Consider the following 20,227-nt stretch of genomic DNA (forward strand, 5'->3'; position numbering starts at 1 on the left):
ATACCGGTCGTGGCTCAACGGAACCTCGCTCTAAGCCCATGGCTAGAGCACCTAAAGGCGAAAGGTGGGGAGAGTACCCACGGGGCTCGCGTAGGCCCACGGTGTTCCGAAATATTGTCCCGGAGTCCCAAATGGGGAAAGGAGGAGGAACAGTCCTCTAGTGTAGTGACTAAGGATACAGTCACATGGTGAGGAAGTCCCAAAGGACCATGGGATTTAGTGGTCAGGCCGGTGGGCCTTGATCTAGTGGCAGTGTTGGCGAACATGGCCATAGATAGAAAAGGGACTTGGTAGGAACTGACAAAGGGATATTAGGGAAGGCTATTCCCCATGTCTGTGGGCATCCTAAGGATGCTAAGGAGTGGATATAGGATGACCACTCGTGGACGGATGGCCCAGTCTTGGAGAGACGGGATTGTGATGCAAGTGGTATTGGACCACTAGTGCGGCAAAGGTGAATGGGCATGGCCTTAGCGTAATGGGCCGATATGTCAGTGGCACCTTTGGGTGTCGGTCTTGGGACCGGACACGTGGAGCACTTGGACCAGGTGCAAGGGTTGAGTGGCATGGATGCCATTCTTGGGACTAGCAAGTCCCAAGTCCTGAATGGGACTTATGGAGGTTGTGAATGAGACTCCTCCAAGTGGTCGGAGGTGTGGTTAAGCAACTAAAGTAGAATGGAAAAATTAGTCGTTTACATCATTCAAACATTATCTAAAGAAGTGTATGCATTGAATCATAGAATTAAATTATAAAATTAAGTTTCTAATATTGTGATTTTTATATATTTGACTATTCCCTCTAACTTATATACCCTCTACAATACTATTCAAACACTTAACCCCAAGTATCCCAATACTATTCAGTAATTAAAAAAGTATGTGCACTCTTGCTCATAAGCACTTTCCTTGTATATATAAACCTAATGAACAACTTCTCTCCTTCTTTTGCTCTTTCTTATGTTCTAAGCCTTTTATCCTATCAAATATTGCAGCAAATAAGACCTCAAGTTTATGAGATTTAGCTTTAACCCCTTCATATAAAGAGATCAAGAACAAATAACACCATCTATAAATTTATTAATGCCTTTTCTTTATGTTCTTTGATATCCTAGCCCATCAGCTAAACAATTTTAATTGCCTTTCATCTTTCCAATAAAAAGGGTTAAAGTTGTTAGTAACTAAATAGAACAACTTGAGAGATTGAAAAAGGGCATTATCATTAATTATAAAAATCTTTAGGCGATGAAAAATCTTGAAATTATATATTTGAAGATTCAAATCCTATTGAGCAATACAACCTCCCCCACTCTAGTAATGAAGTAACCACAACATTATAACCTTTTATTAATTGTAATACATGTAATTTTCACCCTTTATCCTATAATGATTTACCATAGGATAACTACAAAGCAAAATTTAAACCATCTATGTATCGTGTGTCATATGCCACATACCCAAGAACAATAAAGCGGAACTCAAGTTTTAGGGCGTTGAGCCACTAAATAAGGGAATGGAGCCAAACTCCTAAGTATGGAGCCAAGGAATAGAAGTATTAGAGCATAGAGTAATTCTCAAGTGTACAGCTCAAAAAACAAAGGGACAGGATCACAGAGTGACTTGGAACAATCTTAGAGCATCCATCATCCTAATGCCAAAATCAGCATGTAAAATGGAGCCAAATGGAAATTGGCACTATTTTAGTATATCGATTATTTAATACGAAGATATGGGTACTCCACCAACTAGTACAATGTGGAACTTGGGTTTAAACCCAAACCAAATGTAGAACAAAGATAGACACACAAGTGAAAGCTAAACTATACTTTAAATTAGTTAACCATGCCCATCCTATTCACTATCTTTACTATATATTTGGAACCCCTCCCCCATGTAAACTCCTGAGTTTGGACTTCCCGAGAGGTCACCCAACTCAGTACTATTCAAACCCAAGGACGCTTAACCCCAAATATCCCAAAACCCTTAACCATTTGGAAAAGGGGGCGCACTCTTGTTCATGGGCCCTTTCCTTCTACATTTGAACCCCATGGATTGTCTCTCGAGTCGTTCTCTTTGGTTGCTTACACCCCCCTTACACTTTGGGCTTTCACCCTTAGCCACCATTAGTAGAATTAGTCTCTAGGAAAAACTTAAAACTTTTTAAATATGGAATGGTGTTAGATTGTGAATTTGGGCATGGGATGAATACCATTGTATTCATAATAATCTTTACATTCTATAGATATGCCAAATTAGCAAATTCTAAATATTTTTCATAAATAGCAATTAGGACAAATATGATTAACACAAAGGGCATGATAGTGAGGGTGTTTAGTAGAGATGGTAAGCTATCATCTAGTAGTATTGAGGGAATGGTCTCGGTACATGGGAGTTCTTGTCATTAACTAATGCAAGACAAAACAATTGGTACATGGGAGTTCTTGTTATTAACTAATGCAAGACAAAATAAAACGAAAAATCCTTACTAGGCTAAGTATATTTAAATTATAGCACGTAAGAATTTTGTCTTTATGCTCATCCAGTCTAAGTACACTTGAAATGCCTAGTTAACTCCACTAGTACAAGAGGAACTGATAAAGGGTCTAGCAATATCAATCTCCAACTATTGTGGTAGTAAGAAAAGAACTAAACATAATTTCTCTGTTATGGAGTAATTCATCTCTATTGATTATAATGTATAGTTGATATATAGAATAAGATAACTTTAATTAACCACACTCATGCTATTTTGCATCATCACACATTTGATATTGATATCAGAAACATCTACGCACAAAATGAAAAGGTTGACTATAGTTAAGATATGCCAAAATTGGAAGAGTCACTAACAACTCTTTAAGATTTGCAAATATCCACATACAGCCCTTATACCAAATGAAAGATGATATTGACAATTTTAACAACACTCATAATAGTGTAATATGATTAAAAAGATAATCAACCAAAAAAAAAGTGAGGTATTACACCTTGCCTAGAAAGCACTGCACATCATTCACACACTTTATTGTAGGGAATTTTAAAATGACTATAAGTTTGTTATGATCAACTTGTAAAAAATATGGTATCCAATATAAATTGTGTTCTTAGACCTAAAAGCACACATTTCAACCTCTTTAGTGTTAAATTAACTTCTTGCAACTTATCCAACATCTTACGAACATTATGAACATGCTCCTCCCACATCCTAAATCAAGACATCATCAATGAAATCAACAATCACCTCTAGTATGTCATAAAGAACCTTATTCAGCATTCATTGAAAAGTCATTATAGCATTGTTCAAACAAAATAACATCATTAAGAATTCATACAAACCAAATAGTATATAAGAAATAGTTTTGGGAACATTTTTTCAACCATCAGCATTTATTAGTACCCAGAAGTAAAATTTAACTTAGTGAATTAATAATTTTTCCTTAGAAAATCAAGAAATTCAACAATGTGAAAAGGAGGGTACATATATTGCAATATTGGCCCCCAAATAATAGGTCAAAGTTGAAGAAATCAATATATTTCTTCTTAATTGAGTTCAACATAAAGACTGTTAAAGGAATTTGAAAAGGGAATAAAGGAGTAAGATGGAAACACAATATGAAGTAATAAAAAGATAAAAGTGATAGAAGTAAAAACAAAGGGACAAAATAAAATACAAGTGAGAAGAATGAAAAAAAATGTGAAGAAAATGCAACAAGGTGAAAAACTTCAAAGACACAATTAGTATTACAACCAATTCATACTAATAAGGTTAAAAGTTTGACTTGACACCACCCAAAACGACTGAATCTCAAGCTCAAAATCACCTCATCCCACGGATATACATGTGTACAACCATTGTTATAAAAAATAAAAATTAACTCTACCATATAATACAACTGTAGATGGTAGTGTGTGGCAACAAGTTGAGCAATATAAAAGAAATTTAAGCCTATATCAACCAAAATAGAGAAAATAATAGAGGACTTTTTATTATAAAAACAAGCTTAGAAAGTAAACACTAAATGAACTAATACTAAATGATAGTACTCTTGAAAGAAGGATGGAAAGGTCACTAATTTTTTCACTACTTGCAAAACTCTTTACTTCCTAAAAGAATTTTGATATCAAAACTTTCCACCTATAGAACAATTTTGATGCCAAAGCCTCTATCTAGGAAATAAGAGGACCCTAATCTAGAAAATGCTAACAATACTAATAATTTTGGCTAACCTCCTCATATATCTAGTAATGAATATCACGACCACAACTATGTCCTTGCTCTTGTCCTTGAACATAGAAAACAATAATGCCATCCTTTATCAGAAGAGGATCATTTCCTACATGAAATAGAGTGGAACTATTTGCAGTGATAAATGGGAGAAGTGATATTTCATAACTATAAGGAACCAACTCGCCGAGGTGTCGTAGGCTAAAGGAACCCCGAAAGTATGACCAAAATGACAAAGAGTTCATCGGATGGGACCAAGTCAAAGATCGAGTCCAAGACCGACTCAGAGACCGAGTTCGAGATAGAGTTCGGAATCGAGTCCGAGGCCGGCTCGGGGACTGAGTTCGAGACCAAGTTCGAGATCGAATTCGAGATGGAATCCGAGATCCAAAATTGGGTCCGAGACCGAGTCCGAGGTCGAGTCCGAGGTTGGGTCCGAGATCGGGTCCGAGATCGAGTCCGAGATCAAGTCCGAGACCGAATCCAAAGTCGGATCCGAAATCGAGTCCGAGATCGAGCCAAAGACTAAGTCCAAATACTAATACGGGTCAAGGGGTGAAAGCCCAAAGCATGCGTCTCCCAGGGGGGGGGGGGGGGGGGGGGGGGCTCCCGGGGGTTCCAAAAATATAATAGGGAAAGGGGGGCCCCGGAACCCGTTTAAAAGGGACTCTCCAGTGGGGCTCCCAAACTGACTTGAGGTTGGGACTGGGACCGAGGGGCCTTGGGTGGGAGTGAGCATGGACTTGGTTGGTGACGGAGGGGCCATCCAAGGAAATGCTCAAGAGCAGCTCCCACTCCCGAAAGGGAAACCGATTGTGGTGCTCCCAACTCATGTGGAGTGGTGCCCCACTTGAGTACCATGCGGTTCATTGGTCCTCGCCCTTCCTAAGGGCTTGGGCCTTCCTTCGGGATGGAAGTGGGGGGGTAGAAGTACCCATACCGGGCCGCTACGCCACGGTGTTTCGCCCCGGCATCCCGAAGCAAGTGTTGCACTTAAGACTTGGGATTTAGAGGGTCCCATGATCAAGTCTTGTGGTACCAAGGGATGTTAGGAACCTGGAAGCTTGGTGTGCTGGCTACTTGTGCTTGCGGGGAGTGTAGCCGAACCTTAAGTCCAGTCTAACCCAGGGAGGGGGATTGGGAATGATTTGGGAATCCGTGGATGGATGGCTAACACTCCGTTGCTTGTGCAGTGAGTAGTTGAAACCAAGTAGAAGCTGGTACCATAGGCAAGAACCTTGGCAAGGGAACTTAGCAAAAGCCAAGGCAGTGTTGGACGGATAGACGAGGTAAGCTGGCAAATTGGAAAGGAAAAATTTGTGGCTTACAATAACATTGTGTCAATCGAAGAGTGTTGTAATGAGTGACTGGAATAAGTGCATGCATAAGTCCCATAAAATTTTGACGATGTGTTAGCCACAATATTTCCAACTTTATCCATTTTGAGCTCTATACAAACTAAAAGGCTCCAAAATTGAACTTTAAACTGCATAATTGACTTACATAACCCTTAATGCAAATGATGCAATTGCTAAAGGGCATTATCATATGAGTAGTTATGCTCAAACCATTATATCACTACAATACCATCCTTTAAAGATATTAATCTAAACTAAAAACATAAATACCAACATTTTTCAATTACCCCTCACCTCCATCAATCAATGTGAGTGTATATAATATAGAAATGAAATATAGAAAATCTATCAATAGCTCAAAAACTTCAATTTATATACAGAATTGAGTGGTCTAGATTAAAACCAATTCAACAGCTATTAAAATTATACAATGCTATTATTAGTATATAGTATTGCAGCTATACACTTTGGATCTCACATTTTTTAATATCATTTTTCTCAAATATATAAAAATTATATTTTAAAATGCAATTCTTTAAATATTTATAATAAATTTAATAATATACTAAAAGAGTTTTTATATATTAAATAAATGTAATAAACTGAGAAGTGACCTCAAAGGGGTGAGAGAGCATAAGGAAAGGATCTAATTATTAATAATCCAATTTATTGTAAGGGTGTATAGTCTTTCAAGCTAAACTTTTGATCCATTGGAAAAGAAGTATTAGATTGGTAAGAATGATTAGAAGCATAGTAATGAACAACTTACACATGAAAAAAGTAATAGTGAACTTCTTCATGGAGAGAATTTAAGTCAATAGTATGAGTAACAACAATATTATTTAAAAAACTAGGTGCTAGAAAAAATTAATAAAACTAACAAGGGTGAAGGTTATAGTTAATGAAGAATCCAGAGTGATGTAAACACATGGTCTTGAAGAGTGTTAAGAATTAAAAAACTTAATAAAAGGAAATAGGTGGAAGATTGATAAGGAAATCAATATTGATAAATTTTTAAAGCTTTAGAGCAAGAGGAAGGGGCTAAAGATCATGTTAATGCATTTTTGTTTATTAATATATAGACAAAATTTTCAACATACTTATTAAAGAGTATATTCATCATTAGTGTAAAAGTTTTGTTTATGGGATTTGAACTTAAGACTTCCTAAACACATGGATGGCCATCTATAATATGAATCCAGAGCTAGATTAGGTTTTTAAATTAGCTCAGGGCTAAATTAAATTAGTTTCTAAAGACGGTTTCAGAGAATTATCAAGTATATAACTGAATCATAAGGCTCTTATGCATATGAATTGGTAACACAGACTCTTGTTATGAATTGGTTACAATATGTAGAGTTAAAAATGCAATGTTTATGCCCTAAATTTAAAGCAAAATTATCTTTATTACTTATATGTCACTAATAATAATTTGCTATGCATTGCATGTAGCAATGTTTGGTTTGCTTAATAGTAGTGTTATTCCTACTTGTTAATCCAATTGATCAAATAAAAATTTATATTTATAAACTCAAGATTAATCTTATTGCATATCAACCATTAGATGGTAGAATAAAAAAAAATATACTAGGAAGTGTTTAAGCAAGTTAATAAATTATAAATACAAGATTAATCCAAATGAATAACAACCGTTAGATGGTAAAATATCCTAGAATATCCAAGTATATTTTAAGTATACCTAAACAAACTAAAAACAATATTTATAAGCAGTATAATATTTTAAATTTTTATATTTTAGGTATGTCCTAGATAAACAGATAAAACAGTATATAGATAAAACAGGTAAATAGTTAAGACTCAAAAGGTGTAACAGTGCTGAAAAAGGAAGATTTTAAGAGCTTCAGCAGTAGATTATATTCTCTGGTATCACTAAAACATTTAGTAAGAATCCTTATCTCTAGGAGCAATCACTTCTCTAGCAGTTCTTGGGTGAGGACACAAGTTTTAATAAGGAAATTGACCTGGTCGTGCAGATGGATAATAGAGAACCATTGTTTAGCATCCTTTCATTTAGATTCAAGCTACAACACACTCATGAATTTGGTAATATGTATGGATCAGTAACAAGATCCTTAGCTTCAAGGCCATGAGTGAAAAGATGGCTGGGGTGTTCTTATGAATTTGCAGGATGTATGGATCAATTGGAGTTGACATGGTGGTATTACAATTGGTTTTTAAATAATTTTGATGATCAAGTCTTTCTCAATTATGGAGTCAGTACCTTTGTGGTTTGCTGCATGCAGTGGGTGAGTTCTTTGTTTACTCCATGCAGTGTTTCAGAGGGCTTGGTTTAGCATTCATTCAGTCTAGCTTTTGAGGAGTTGAATTTGAGGGAGATTGTGAAGACCTACATACAAGAATATTTACTAAGATAACTGTAAACATGATTTAAACTGTAAGTAAACGAATTAAATAATGTTTAAGGAGTAAGTTAAAAATTATTCTGGGATATACCTAATTATTTTGGGTATATTCTCTTTAAATGAAAGTCTAGAATCTCAGCAAGACGCGGATCCACTTTGGCGGCCACGTGGAGTTCGTGCTACAAGAAAGCCCTTCAAGCGACGACAGAATGCCGGAATCCTGAGCTCACGTCTCGTCCACCAAGGTTTGAAGAATTCTTTGCGCGCAGCTCGGGAAATTTCTCGCGGATAGATCAAACTCACATTCCAGGCGAGCACAGGATTGTCACAATTCGCATGGGAACCGCGGCGCTGGAGCCGCCACTAGGGCATCACCAGCAGCAGCAGCAGCAGCAATCTCTTGTCCGCCCCCAGAGCTTGCAAATCCCAGGAGCTGCCTCGAAGATCCTGGTTCCGGAAGAATTTCGATGCCCTATCTCCGGGGAGGCGATGGCCGATCCCGTGATCGTCGCCTCGGGCCAGAGCTACGAGCGCGCCTGCATCCAGGAGTGGCTGGCACAGGGCCGGAGCGATTGCTTCAAGACCAAGGCAAAGCTGGAGCACACTTTCCTCATCCCCAACGTTGCTCTCAAGGCCGCCATTCTCAACTGGAGCGCGGTGTCGGGCATTTCCTCCCCGGAGGTGGTCTCTTCCTCTCGAGCTACAGATTTGGTGGCGAGAAAAATCGTCGAGGAGAGAAACGCAGCAGTGGCAGCAGCAGTAGCAGCCGATGGCGATGGCGATGGCGATGGCGGTGGTGGCCAGGGCCACGATCGCGTCGCCGTTTCATCCGCGAGGTACGTCCACTCGGCCACAGGAGCTAGCTTACGAACAGATATGGTGGAATGTGGGAGATCATCCGTGCCCCACCCGCTCGACACGAATCCTCGCTCGCTGGAGGAGGACGAGCGATCCTGCGCCACCATGGATCCCCGCCTCGTCCCGGATCTCGTCCGGCGATTGAGCAGCAGCAGCAGCAGGGGCAGCAAGGATCAAATGCTGGCGGCCTCGCAAGTCCGGCAGCTCGCCCGCGAGGGGACTTTCAACCGCCGGACTCTCTGCCAGGCGGATCTCCTCGAGGCGCTGGTGGCGCTCTTGCAGTCGCCACACAAGCCGCTGGTGATCCACTCGCTGGCCGCCATCCTCAACCTCTCGCTGGAGGTGGACAACAAGCTCATGATCGTGAGAGCCGGCGCGACGCCACACTTGGTCCATGCTCTCCGCTCGAACCAGGCCGAGATCCAGGAGCACGCCGCCGGGGCGATCTTTAGCCTAGCGCTCCACGAAGACAATCGCTTGGCCATCGGCGTGCTGGGAGCGATTCCTCCGCTCATCGAGATCTTACGGCCCAAGAGACCGCGGCAGCAGCAGCCTCCATCGCCGAGAGCTCAGCAGGACGCGTCCATGGCACTCTACCACCTCTCGCTCGCGCAGCTCAACAGGGGCAAGATGGTCAAGGCGGGATTGGTGCCGATACTCTTGAGCATAGCGGAAGAACAAGGTGGTGGAGCTCGCCACCGCGAAGAACAGGGGGCCGGGATCCAGAGCTCGCACGATCTGGCCAGCCGCTGTATGTGCATCCTCAGCTGCCTGGCCGCGAGCTCCGATGGTAGAACAGCGCTGCTGGAGATCAACGGGGTGCGCAGGCTCTTCGCGCTGCTGCGAAACGAGAGAAGAAACTCTCCACCATCGCAAGGTGGCGATGGCGATCACGACGAGCGCGAGCTCAAGGAGCACGTAGTGGCGGTGCTCGTCCACCTCTCGAACCACAACATTCGTTTCAAGCCGCTGGCGGCGGAGGCCCGCGGCGTGGAGGCGCTGGTGGCGCTGGTGGACAGCGGCGCCGCCACCAGTCGTGCCAAGGAGAAGATCGTGACGCTGCTGAGCATATTAAAGGATCCACCTTCCGGGGTCAACTCGCCGTCCTTTACCTCCTTGGGGGAGCCTTTCTTTCCTCGCAGCTATGGCGGCCGGCGGCATGGATTGGGAGGCGGGAAGGCCGAGTCTTCGCACTTCTAGTGCTTTGGCTTGTATTTTGACTTGTAAAGAACTGGTTTTTATAGAGCGATCAATGGCAATTGGTGTATTTACAAAGAAAAGAATGGAAACAATCGTGACTTGTCAGGAGTTTTCCTTTTCTTGTTCCGTCGGTTTGCTCGCAAAGACAGTCGGGACGATCGAGACGAGGCCAATAAAGAAGAGTGTTGCGATTGTCTTCAAGTCGTAGAGGTCTCGCAGGGATTGGAGTTCACCCAGTGCCAATCCGGCCTGGCATGGAAAGGAGGGAACGTTATTCCGGGAGAAAAGAGAGATTTTGATGAGGAGTGTCACTCACCCGGACCGTGACGAACGCGGCGGGGACGAGACCGATCGCGGTAGCCCAGAAAAACGTGTCGAATGGAATATCTACAATCGGAGACGCGACGTTGATGAATGTGTTTGGAAGCGTTGGAGTGATTCTCAGGAAGAGCATGTAGTTGAGAAGCTTGTCTTTGCGTTTCGCTACCTGGAGAGACGAGAAGCCGATGCTTGATCAAGTGGAAGCGAAAGAAGTGGAAGGTTTCTCACCTCGTCTCTAAAGAAGGCGAGCTTGTCCGGCCACAGCCAATTCAGCAGTGGCCTTCCAACAAGCTTGGAGAGGAAGTAACACGAGCAAGCACCCGCGGTGGCCGTGGAAACCACGAGAAGAAGGCCGTAGTACTCGCCAAAGAGCGCCCCCGCGAGCAGCGACATCAAGATGGTTCCCGGGATCATGAAAGTCTGGAGAAAAACGTAGCTCACGACATAGCCGAGCAGCACTTGCAGCGTATGATCTTGGGCATAGACAGAAAGATACTCCCTGGAGTCGAAAAGAGTGTCAAACTCGAGAGAACCGAAAGGGAAAAAACTTACGTGAGCTTTCGAAGCTCTTCCAAGGTCCGAGGAAGCTTGAAGACGTCCCGGTCGGCGTCTGGCATCGTCAAGAAGATTGCTATGAGCCCACCAACAAAGACGGTGAAGAGCGCCACCACAGCCATGGTTTCCAATCTCGTCAATGGAAAGCTCGATTCGTTTCTAGCCTCCCCATTGTCACTATTTGCTTCTTCGGTGGAATTGGATTCTCCCTTCTCTTGGAGCAGTGGATCTAGAGTGCTAGGCGCAGTAGCAGCCGGGATCCAGATGCTAGGCAGCGTGAAATAACCAGACAAGAAAGAGCTCCCGGTCCTCATCGCGCTGGGGATTGCTAGATTACCTGGAGTGGCTGCTCCTCACGATCACGATTCGTGGTAATGGCGCATCCCTAAAATCTTCCAGGCGTGGTGGAGCTCTCTTGCTCCATCCACTCAACCTAAATAAGAAGCAAAGGCCGGAATTTCGTCCCAGAAAAGGCACGCGAGATTTGGGATTTTAGGGTTTTAACTGCTCTCGCCATTTGGCAATGGAGATTGATGGTTTAGGGAGCGAGGAGCTCTTCCGCGCGGCGGAGGCCGGCGACGCCGATCCATTCCGGAGGATCGACCAAGATCACGAGCTCGCGAGGATCCTGGCATTGAGGAATGAGGACGAGCGCAGTCTGATCCACGTCGCGGCGGGATCGGGGCATGTCGAGGTGAGGAAACCTTTCTTCCAATATTTCTCGGGGCCAGCGAAGTGATTTTTTCACGCAGATTGTGAGGATTCTTGCGGCTGCTGGCCCTGGATCGGTGGATGCGAGCGACGAGGAAGGCTGGACGCCGCTGCAGTCTGCTGCCAGCAGTGGTCATGCCAAAGTTGTGGAGGTTTTGCTACAAGCAGGCACGCATTCTTTCTTTTTTACTTCCTGTTCATCCTCTTCGTCATTCTTCTTCTTCCTTCTTTCATTTCACGAAGGTTTTGCTTTGCGTTGCTGGCTTTCTCACTCAGATGCCATTCCAGGGGCGGACGTACAGAAGCAAAACAATGGAGGTCGAACTGCTCTTCACTACGCTGCCAGCAAAAATCGCGTCGAGATCGCTAGAGCATTGATCTTGGCTGGTGCGAAGATTGACAAAAAAGACAAGGTTTGATCGTGTTTCGTGTTCCATTTGAGGGATTTAACGCTGTAGCAAGCAGGTTGGATGTACACCTTTACACCGAGCTGCTAGTGCCGGGCATGCGAGTGTGTGCGAGCTCTTGCTCGAGGAAGGCGCAAATGTTGATGCCACCGATGGACAGGGCCAGACACCTCTTATGCAGGCAACAATTTGCGGTAACGACCAAGTAAGCGCAGTTCTACTTTGCTGTTCTTTTTTTTTTTATTGATAGAATGCGCTTCCTGAACGTTCTTCCTTGCTGCTGTTGTCTGGAAGGTGGCCTTTCTTCTACTCCGCAATGGCGCTGATATTGATATCGAAGACAAAGAAGGCTTTACTGTTCTTGGACGGGCTCCTGACGCACTGAGATCGGCTCTTGTAGATGCAGCTAAAGCCATGCTCGAGGGTTGACGACGTGTATTCGTCAAATCGAGGTTCTCTTTTCCAACCCTTTTTTGTTCCTCTATCTCTATCCTATGACTTTTTCTGATTTTGAAAGAAGCTCCTGCCGCGAAAGACCGGAGGTTTTAGTAGGTTTGGTATTCGAATGGCGTCTTTGGTGACTCTGGTAGCAGTGGCAGTGGCAGCTCTCCAAGGCCTAGCAGCAGCAGCAATTTGCCCGCTTAATTTCGGGGTGCTTGATGGCTTCAGCTGTGATCCCGGCGGAAATTCATGTGGAACGTGCTCAGACGCATGGAACAGGCTGAATTTTGTGGTAGCGGAGTATGCTCGAAGGACACAGGTGTTCTTGCTCCCTCAGCAAGATGCCAGCGCTTGCATCGATGAGTTTAAGATGGAATTACCGGCTATGGGACAGGATGCGAATTTGAGTACGGCATGTGGAATCACCGCATCAGTGTTGATGGAGAGCTCAGCAAGATGTCCGCAAATAAGAACAGTGGCGGATTATCGACTGTCCATCACTCCAGAAGCACTTGAGGAGTTGGATTCAGCATGCAGTAGCTTTTCAACACGTCCGGCGTGTGGTAGGTGTGTTAGCCGTGCAACTTCGGCGAGTTCGACGGCAGAGGAGGGCTGCTTGAGGTTTTCGTTTATTTACGCGGCAGGTATCGCTAGCAGAACAGGGCCTCTGGATTCGATGGTTGCATCTTGCCTCTTCTACTTGAGAGACGCAGATGCACAGGATCAGCAACGTCGAAGGAGGGTGATCATTCTATCAACCGTGGTTCCGGCCGGTACGATCCTGGTGGTTTTGATCATAGCTATCTGGTATTTACGGCAAAGGAACTTGCAGCTACGGGATAATGAGCACAGCGACAGAACTTTCAGGATGATGCACGGACCAGTGAAGTTCAGTATCCAAGAGCTGAGGCTAGCCACCGCTGGATTCTCTTCTCGAAACAAGATTGGATCTGGAGGATTCAGCAACGTCTTCAAGGGAGTTCTGGGGGATGGAACTCTGATAGCCGTCAAGAGATTCAAAAACTGTAGTTCCGCAGGAGATGCGGAATTCATCAACGAAGTCGAAATCATCGGCAGCGTTCGCCATAGGAATCTGGCAGGACTACTCGGTTGGTGCGTCTCTAGCAGCTCCGAAACACGGCATGAGCGGTTCATTGTCTACGAGTTTATGCCCAACGGCAGCTTACAGGATCATCTCTCAGTGCCTGGCCAGAGCGTGATATGTGAATCGTGGGAACTCAGAAAAGCGATCATTCTCGGTGTTGCTCGAGGCCTGGCCTATTTGCATGGTGGTGCTGAGGCGAGAATCATCCACAGGGATGTCAAGAGCAGCAACATCTTGCTAGACGAGAGTATGACTCCAAGAATCTCGGACATGGGGCTGGCGAAGTTCGTGCCTGAGGGGGTGAGCAGTTTCAGAACGGGCACTGTCGGCACGCAGGGATACGTTGCGCCAGAGTACGTGCTATACGAGCAGCTTACAGACAAGAGCGACGTTTACAGCTTCGGGATCGTGATGCTGGAAGTCTTGACGGGAAACAAGGCGCTGGTTCCTCCCTTGTCGACACCAATAGCAGACTGGGCCTGGGATTTAATCCAGAGGGACAAGCTGTGGGACGTGTTCTCTGGAGTTAAACTCGCGGGACTGGACGAGGAGTGCTTGGTGGAGATGCTACGCTTCCTCTTTGTGGCGTTTCTCTGCGCCCATCCTTACGTCGTTCACAGGCCCAGCATGCTCCAAGCTGTGAAGATGCTCGAGGATGGGACGGGTGTTCCTCAAAAGCTTCCGGAGAGGCCTCTTGGATTTGAGGTGGTCGGGAGCGGTGCTTTCAACACCGAAGCATTCAGCTTGTCAACGATCAGTAGCAGGGAGTAACTTCAGCAGAAGGCGAGGATCTGGATATTCTTATGACCGTTGGGATGGACGGCTAGGATTACTCCCGCTCTTTTACTAGCTTCTCCCGGTCTCGAGGATCTCTTCTAGGCGGACGAACGAAGGGCGCGTAGGGTAGAGCGCCGGAAGAACAAATTCCGATTACCAGGTAGCTACTTCCTCCTTGCGGCAGCGTTTGACAGCGATTTTGCAGCAGCGGGCACGAGCGGAGGAGTTCGTTGTTTCCGTAAGAAAAGCTGCCCTCTTTCGACGCTCACCGGGAGATTTCTTCGTAGTTTGCTGGAGCGCTCGCCATCCGACGCCGATTTAGCGCTGAAGGACACCACGGCGGTTGCGCGGGTCCTCAAGAGCAAGGATTCGTTCTTTCCGTAAGAATCCGTAAGAAACACAGGCAACTACTTTCCACTTCGCTGCGGTGCTCTCTTCCGTAACGCTGAAGACTCTAAGGTGGGGAAGAATTCGTTCTATCGCAAGAAAAGCTTCCTGGTTTTGCTCTGATCTATCGACTTTAACTCCGGTCCGGTGTAGGATCCTCGATCTGCAACGAAGAGAGGTTCTTTCTCGAGGCAGCAAACAATTCCACGTAAGATCATTCAGTGAGCGACATGGTTATCTAAGTTTTTCGTTTTTCTTGACCAGATTCTTTGAGGTCCGGTCGTGATGCATCCAGATACAGACGAACGACACACAAAAGGACCAGAAGAAGCTCTCGCATGGCTGGATGACCTCCTCGCTCTCCAAAATCTCGAGAAATGCTCCTGTCCATCCGGTACGTCTGTTCACCGTCGAAGGATGGTGCTGTTCTGCATCAAGTGCCGCCAGACCCTGTGCGAAGCCAAGAAGTCCGAGCACCGTCACGGCCACAAGCTTCTGCACCTGCGGAAGATTTTTCGTTGCGTGACGGTCAGTGCACAGGACATAGGAAAGGTGATCAACGTCCGGAATGTGCAAGTCAGCCCCGAGAGGGACACCATACATCTCAACCGTCAGACTCCAAGTTTCCTGGGGCAGTGTATGGACTGCTCGCTTCTCTCGGATGACTTGTACTGCTCGATCTACTGCAAGAGGAAGCAGGCGTCCCTGGAACTTGAAGGCGAACCAGAAGAAGACAAACCAGTCGAACCAGAAGCAGGCGAGCCAGTCGAACCAGAAGGCAAACCAGAAGGACGCGAACCAGAAGGCAAACCGGAGGGTGGCAAACCAGTTGAACCAGAAGGCAAACCAGAGGGTGGCCAACCAGTCGAACCAGAAGGAAAACCAGAAGAAGGCAAACAAGAAGGCGAACCAGAAGGCAAACCAGAAGGCGAACCAGAAGGCAAACCAGAAGGCGAGCCAGAAGGCAAACCGGAAGCCTCGAGTTGCTCTCAAGAAGAACGTCCAGGCCCAGGGAGCTGCGTTCTAAAGGGAAAGCGGTCTAGGCGCGAGCGGAGACAAAGCATGGAAGCCGGAAGTTTCGCTAGAGGCACTGCTGAAGGGGACTGGTTTTACTACAGGCCGGGCTGTCCATACGCTTTCGTCGACCTCGAAGCAAAGACGGCGGCTCTCAAAGGCAAGCGGGTTCTCTCGACTGATTCACTCGAGACAGTCTACATCAAGACGATGCAGTGATACGACGGCTCTCGGAGCTTCACACTTCCTTGAGCAGCGTCAGCTCTACGAGGCCGAGCGGTCCACGGGGCTGGATCTGCGAGGGACGCACGAATGCCAGAAAGTTCTTGCCGCTGCTCACGCTGAAGCTGTTGGAGGCCAGGGCCGGGGAGTCGAAGGAAACGTTGAATGCCGGGGATGATGGGAGCTGGCGGTCGTAGAGCTGGAAGGAGCCTTTGGTCCCGGTGAAGAGCGTCTTGCCACAGGCCGCAATGGTGAGGGAGCCATCGCCGGAAGATATGTGCTCCAACTCTGGGGACGAGGCTTCGTTGGTGGTGTTTGGGTAGTCGCACCAGGCCCCCCAATCCAGATGGGCGTTCTTCACGACCAGCGAGGCGGAGCCCCTGTCATTGATCTTCACCGCGACCCATTGCCTCGCTCCTGATCACTCAGAGTGTGTGGATCTTGATAGGATTTGGAAGAACTTGCCTTCTTGAGCACTCGATGAAACGATCAAAGTCGCCAGGAAGATGACGCTGATGTGTCCGTTATCCATATTCAAAACATTAGGGCTTAGATTTAAAAGTAGGGTTTAGGGTTTAAGATATTCGATGGCATATTCTGTTAGGGCTTCATGGTGGGCTTGACGCACAGATAAAATGTTGGAGAAGATCTTTGTTGATGGATCTTAAACAAGTGCGCATGTCATATTTCTTTTGAATCAAACTCATAACTCCACCTCTCATCTTTAATTGTTTGTGACTGAGTTCCTACTTTTTGTTGTAGGTGTTATACAACATTTTAGTGGTGTTATTGGCACAGATATCCTTCTATATGAACCAGGCCAACGTGCACTGGCTATGGTGTTCCATGATGTGGAAGCACGACATGCACTCTTGTCTATTCATTATAAAAGGTGGCATAGCTCGAAAGGTCTAATTGGTAGTAATTTCAATCTAATAGAATCTTTCAATGTAATCCTTGTATTAAATTCATGTTTGGGTGTATGCATATGGCACAATACATAATAGTGTCAGTTTTGGTCTAAAGGATGTTTAGTTACTAATGGCTGACTATGAGCTACAATCAAAATTCTTTAAGATACTCTAAATCATACTAAAAACCAAATATATTCTTCCAAGCACTCATTAAAGACCATTTCAGAAACATTTTAAAACACTTTTAAACTTTCTTAATTGCTTTGAGGCCCAGCCTAACCCTTTTCTAACACTGTTTTCTTACACACATGCATCTAATTTAGGAAATGATACAAATAAATTCTTTCAACCATTTCAAAGATGTTGTGTAGGAAGAGATAGTGAGAAATTTATTTGCAACTTTAAAGCATGTTCAAAAAACTGTCCTCAAGGATTTTATCGCAAACACTTTATTCAATACAAGTTACTAGAAGACTCAACTAAATGAAGCTAATTTACAAGATTTATTACGAGGTGTACAACCTACTATTAGCCTAAGGAGGTATATCTATTATATTTAATATGTAACAATAATATCTTTTTTCTTATATTATGTTGTTTATGATAAAATCTTAGATGTGTGAATCTCAAAAGGAGAAGTTGCAATAAAAAATTAACTTCATCCTTGAGTTAAAATGGATTTATCCATATGAGTTTATCAATGGAAGTTTGTTTTCAAACCAAGTTGTGAATGAGTAGGAGCACCCTTTCTTTTTCAAGATATCTATAATAGGCTTTACCTTTGGTGTAGATCTTATCTCCTAAATGGACATGTCTAGGTTTAGTGACTTTGCAAATTCAAAGGTCATATGAAGTGTGTGTCAAGTTGGATAACCATAGGAGCTCACATAAGGGTAATTTTTATTCTAATTATATAAAATGGTTATAATATTTATATTTTCACAAGCTACATTATAACTTAGCAATTGTGACAGCAAAGTTTAAAGTACAAGACCAGACAACCCATGAAATATTTTGGAAGTCCCTCTCCAATATTATACTAAAGTAGATTGATAAGCCTACAAAAATTTGCAATTTCATAGTAGATGAGGTTTGTGCAAACTGGAATGGTGTTTGAGCAATCTTTAGGGATGGTCAACCATTGAAAGGTCGTGAGAGGACTTGTGAATTTCATTGGGTATAAAGCCTAATCCAGCACTGCCACTTTATTAAGCTAGAGTTTTAATCAATATTTAAAAAGTTGTCCAAATAATGGCAAGTTACATCCTTTAAAAAAGAGCATAAAACAAAGGCAAATAAAATCTAGTGTAGTGGTATAAAGATGGTTATGCAGACATAAGTTGCCTACCTCAACTTGAGTCATGGTTAAGGTGGTGGGAAGTTAGGATGTTCTAGTGGGGACATCACTCTCTTTAAGTTGGTTTTTATTTTTCTTCTTATTTTATCATCTTTTAATATCATTTTTTCCATTAAAATCAACCACTTGAGAATCTTGCATACACCCCAACTATGAATCTCTCCAAAAGTAAACATTAGAGCTAACATTCCTTTGAAGCAAGGAAAGGGAAGATAAGTGTATATGAAGTATGTCTATTAGATTTGATATGCATTATAGAGCAATTTTCAAAAGCCTTGGCATTCGAGGAAGGGAAATATGTGGGAACAAAGCTTTTTATTGAGATGTTACATGATAGAATGAAGAGAAAATTAACTCCACCCACTTAAATAATGACAATTGTAGTTGAGAAAGTAGTCTATAGCATATTTATAGAGTGCACTCTTTAAGCTTATATTAGTGATATAAAGACTATTCACTTAAAGCATTACTTTTCCTTTTTCTGGTGAAGATGTTAATATAGACCTTAAAGTGAAAAACTTTCACAAGCCTAATGTTGAGTACCATTTTGCTTCAAAACACCATTCTCAAACCAAGCCACTTCAAGTGGTTAATGAAGAAAATGCATCATAATAGGTTAAAATCATTTACCATAATATGGAGCCAAGGTAATAAACAATTTATCGAGTGCTAATAAAATCCAATGTAAAATGTGTAAGGATGCTTTTGAGGGGCAATTGTTGGGCTTGGATCCATGGTGATAAGTTTACTTTTATTCTGGCCCCATGTTTTTATGGGGAATGAAAGCAAATAGGATTTTTGAGATGGTGTTAGTTGTATTGTTGCAACACTGATGCCAACCATATAAAGAAACTTGAAGACATTATAGTGACTAAACCTAATGACCTTGAGAAATCTGGTTTCAACCTTAAAAAGAGAGTTGGAGATATGAGTGACAAAACTAAAACTATTCCCATAGAGATGCATAGGAGGCCAACAAGAAAAAGTAAGGCAATTAAATTTATTAGTACCATCTCCAATTAACAATTTGGCTCAAATGCTTGAATGTGAGATTCTCTCCATGAAATACATTATTATCTTTGTAAAGGAGTATATAGTCAAAATAAAAGGTGGAAAGTACACAATTGTTAATCAAGACTTTCCTTCTTGCACATGTGAAAACTTAAGAAGTCATAAGAAGGCATAAGCTCTTTACATGCATATGTATTACATCTTTATTAACACCTTACATATAAATAACAAGAATTTAAGGAAGTGACAAGGATACTTCATCTTATTTTATGTTCTAACAAACATCGCTATTATAGCATATAATAAGTATTTAAATTGTTAAAATAAGAAGTCTCCTTTAAAACATTTTGATCTATATAATATATAGAGAGTTCTAAAATTATTAAGTTTGTTATAACTTTAATATTTTAAAGTTTATAATATTTGTATTAAACTATAATTGAAACTTGAGGTCAAGTAGCAAGCTCAACTCTTCAACTCGTGAACTCAAAAATGGTCTACACTTGGATGATGTAAATCTCAAAGAACATTTCTACTTTGATTTTCATTAGGATATCAAATATTTCATGCTTTCTTATCCAAATCTAACTTCTTTTATGACTACAATTGATCTTGTTGTTTACTATAACAATTAATTACAAAAGCATTGATTAAAGTATTGCTATATCCTTTATTCCTAATTCAACAACCTTAGTTTTGGAACAACCAAAACATAATTAGCATATGAGTAAAATATAATTTTAATGGAGATTTGAGCCACACATCAATAATGTCTTTTCAGTGTTGAACTACAATGCTAGATCAAAAACCACTTCTATATAAATTGTGGAGATATATACCAAATATTTGGGCCTTTGCATTTACCCTGTGGCTCATAGACTGAATATAACATTTGTGGTTATGAAAAATAAAAATATCTAATCTAAATATGAGTTGTTTGACTATACAACTCATCTTTCTATCTTCATCTTAACTCTCTTT

At 42.9% G+C, this 20,227-nt stretch overlaps 5 protein-coding genes across 9 annotated transcripts; 3 read left to right on the forward strand and 2 right to left on the reverse strand.

The window, feature by feature from the left end:
• Positions 1–8,111: 8,111 nt before the first annotated feature.
• On the forward strand, positions 8,112–10,132 carry LOC9656685 (U-box domain-containing protein 39). The gene has a single exon (XM_002973843.2). It carries the CDS (start codon positions 8,303–8,305, stop codon positions 10,022–10,024), a length of 1,722 nt encoding a protein of 573 aa, XP_002973889.1. The 5' UTR covers positions 8,112–8,302; the 3' UTR covers positions 10,025–10,132.
• LOC9655947 (uncharacterized membrane protein At4g09580) lies at positions 10,057–11,332 on the reverse strand. The gene is made up of 4 exons (XM_002974047.2): positions 10,898–11,332; positions 10,574–10,844; positions 10,341–10,511; positions 10,057–10,273 (listed from the first exon to the last, which is right to left on the reverse strand). The coding sequence occupies exons 1-4, from the start codon at positions 11,212–11,214 to the stop codon at positions 10,127–10,129; spliced, it is 906 nt and encodes a 301-aa protein (XP_002974093.2). The 5' UTR covers positions 11,215–11,332; the 3' UTR covers positions 10,057–10,126.
• A 40-nt stretch (positions 11,333–11,372) lies between these two features.
• Positions 11,373–12,569, forward strand: LOC112347634 (26S proteasome non-ATPase regulatory subunit 10-like). The gene is made up of 5 exons (XM_024678800.1): positions 11,373–11,594; positions 11,653–11,779; positions 11,900–12,024; positions 12,077–12,223; positions 12,313–12,569. The coding sequence occupies exons 1-5, from the start codon at positions 11,424–11,426 to the stop codon at positions 12,445–12,447; spliced, it is 705 nt and encodes a 234-aa protein (XP_024534568.1). The 5' UTR covers positions 11,373–11,423; the 3' UTR covers positions 12,448–12,569.
• On the forward strand, positions 12,564–16,442 carry LOC112347633 (probable LRR receptor-like serine/threonine-protein kinase RKF3). Of its 5 annotated transcripts, XM_024678799.1 has the most exons (5): positions 12,564–14,501; positions 14,547–14,579; positions 14,629–14,800; positions 14,882–14,936; positions 14,993–16,442. In XM_024678799.1, exon 1 carries the CDS (start codon positions 12,584–12,586, stop codon positions 14,333–14,335), a length of 1,752 nt encoding a protein of 583 aa, XP_024534567.1. In that variant the 5' UTR covers positions 12,564–12,583; the 3' UTR covers positions 14,336–14,501; positions 14,547–14,579; positions 14,629–14,800; positions 14,882–14,936; positions 14,993–16,442. The 5 variants fall into 5 exon arrangements, with proteins under 5 accessions (XP_024534567.1, XP_024534566.1, XP_024534563.1 ...); XM_024678798.1 differs by having other exon boundaries at positions 12,564–14,579; XM_024678795.1 differs by having other exon boundaries at positions 14,547–14,800.
• Positions 15,981–16,496, reverse strand: LOC112347717. Its single transcript, XM_024679054.1, has 2 exons — positions 16,426–16,496; positions 15,981–16,344 (listed from the first exon to the last, which is right to left on the reverse strand). The coding sequence occupies exons 1-2, from the start codon at positions 16,494–16,496 to the stop codon at positions 15,981–15,983; spliced, it is 435 nt and encodes a 144-aa protein (XP_024534822.1).
• Positions 16,497–20,227: the final 3,731 nt, after the last annotated feature.

The sequence above is a fragment of the Selaginella moellendorffii genome, unplaced genomic scaffold (genome assembly GCF_000143415.4).
Source record: "Selaginella moellendorffii unplaced genomic scaffold, v1.0 SELMOscaffold_23, whole genome shotgun sequence".
NCBI lineage: Eukaryota > Viridiplantae > Streptophyta > Lycopodiopsida > Selaginellales > Selaginellaceae > Selaginella > Selaginella moellendorffii.

Bases quoted from the DNA above. Each gene is read 5' to 3' on its own strand.
- LOC9656685 (XM_002973843.2), top strand. From the start codon at position 8,303: ATGGGAACCGCGGCGCTGGAGCCGCCACTAGGGCATCACCAGCAGCAG.
- LOC9655947 (XM_002974047.2), bottom strand. From the start codon at position 11,214: ATGAGGACCGGGAGCTCTTTCTTGTCTGGTTATTTCACGCTGCCTAGC. The intron at 10,845-10,897 runs GTAAGTTTTTTC...TTTCGACTCCAG, and splicing joins GAAGAGCTTCGAAAGCTCAC to GGAGTATCTTTCTGTCTATG. The intron at 10,512-10,573 runs GTGAGAAACCTT...TCGTCTCTCCAG, and splicing joins TCGCCTTCTTTAGAGACGAG to GTAGCGAAACGCAAAGACAA.
- LOC112347634 (XM_024678800.1), top strand. From the start codon at position 11,424: ATGGAGATTGATGGTTTAGGGAGCGAGGAGCTCTTCCGCGCGGCGGAG. The intron at 11,595-11,652 runs GTGAGGAAACCT...TTTTTCACGCAG, and splicing joins CGGGATCGGGGCATGTCGAG to ATTGTGAGGATTCTTGCGGC. The intron at 11,780-11,899 runs GCACGCATTCTT...ATGCCATTCCAG, and splicing joins GGAGGTTTTGCTACAAGCAG to GGGCGGACGTACAGAAGCAA.
- LOC112347633 (XM_024678794.1), top strand. From the start codon at position 12,584: ATGGCGTCTTTGGTGACTCTGGTAGCAGTGGCAGTGGCAGCTCTCCAA.
- LOC112347717 (XM_024679054.1), bottom strand. From the start codon at position 16,496: ATGGATAACGGACACATCAGCGTCATCTTCCTGGCGACTTTGATCGTT. The intron at 16,345-16,425 runs GTTCTTCCAAAT...GATCAATGACAG, and splicing joins TCGAGTGCTCAAGAAGGCAA to GGGCTCCGCCTCGCTGGTCG.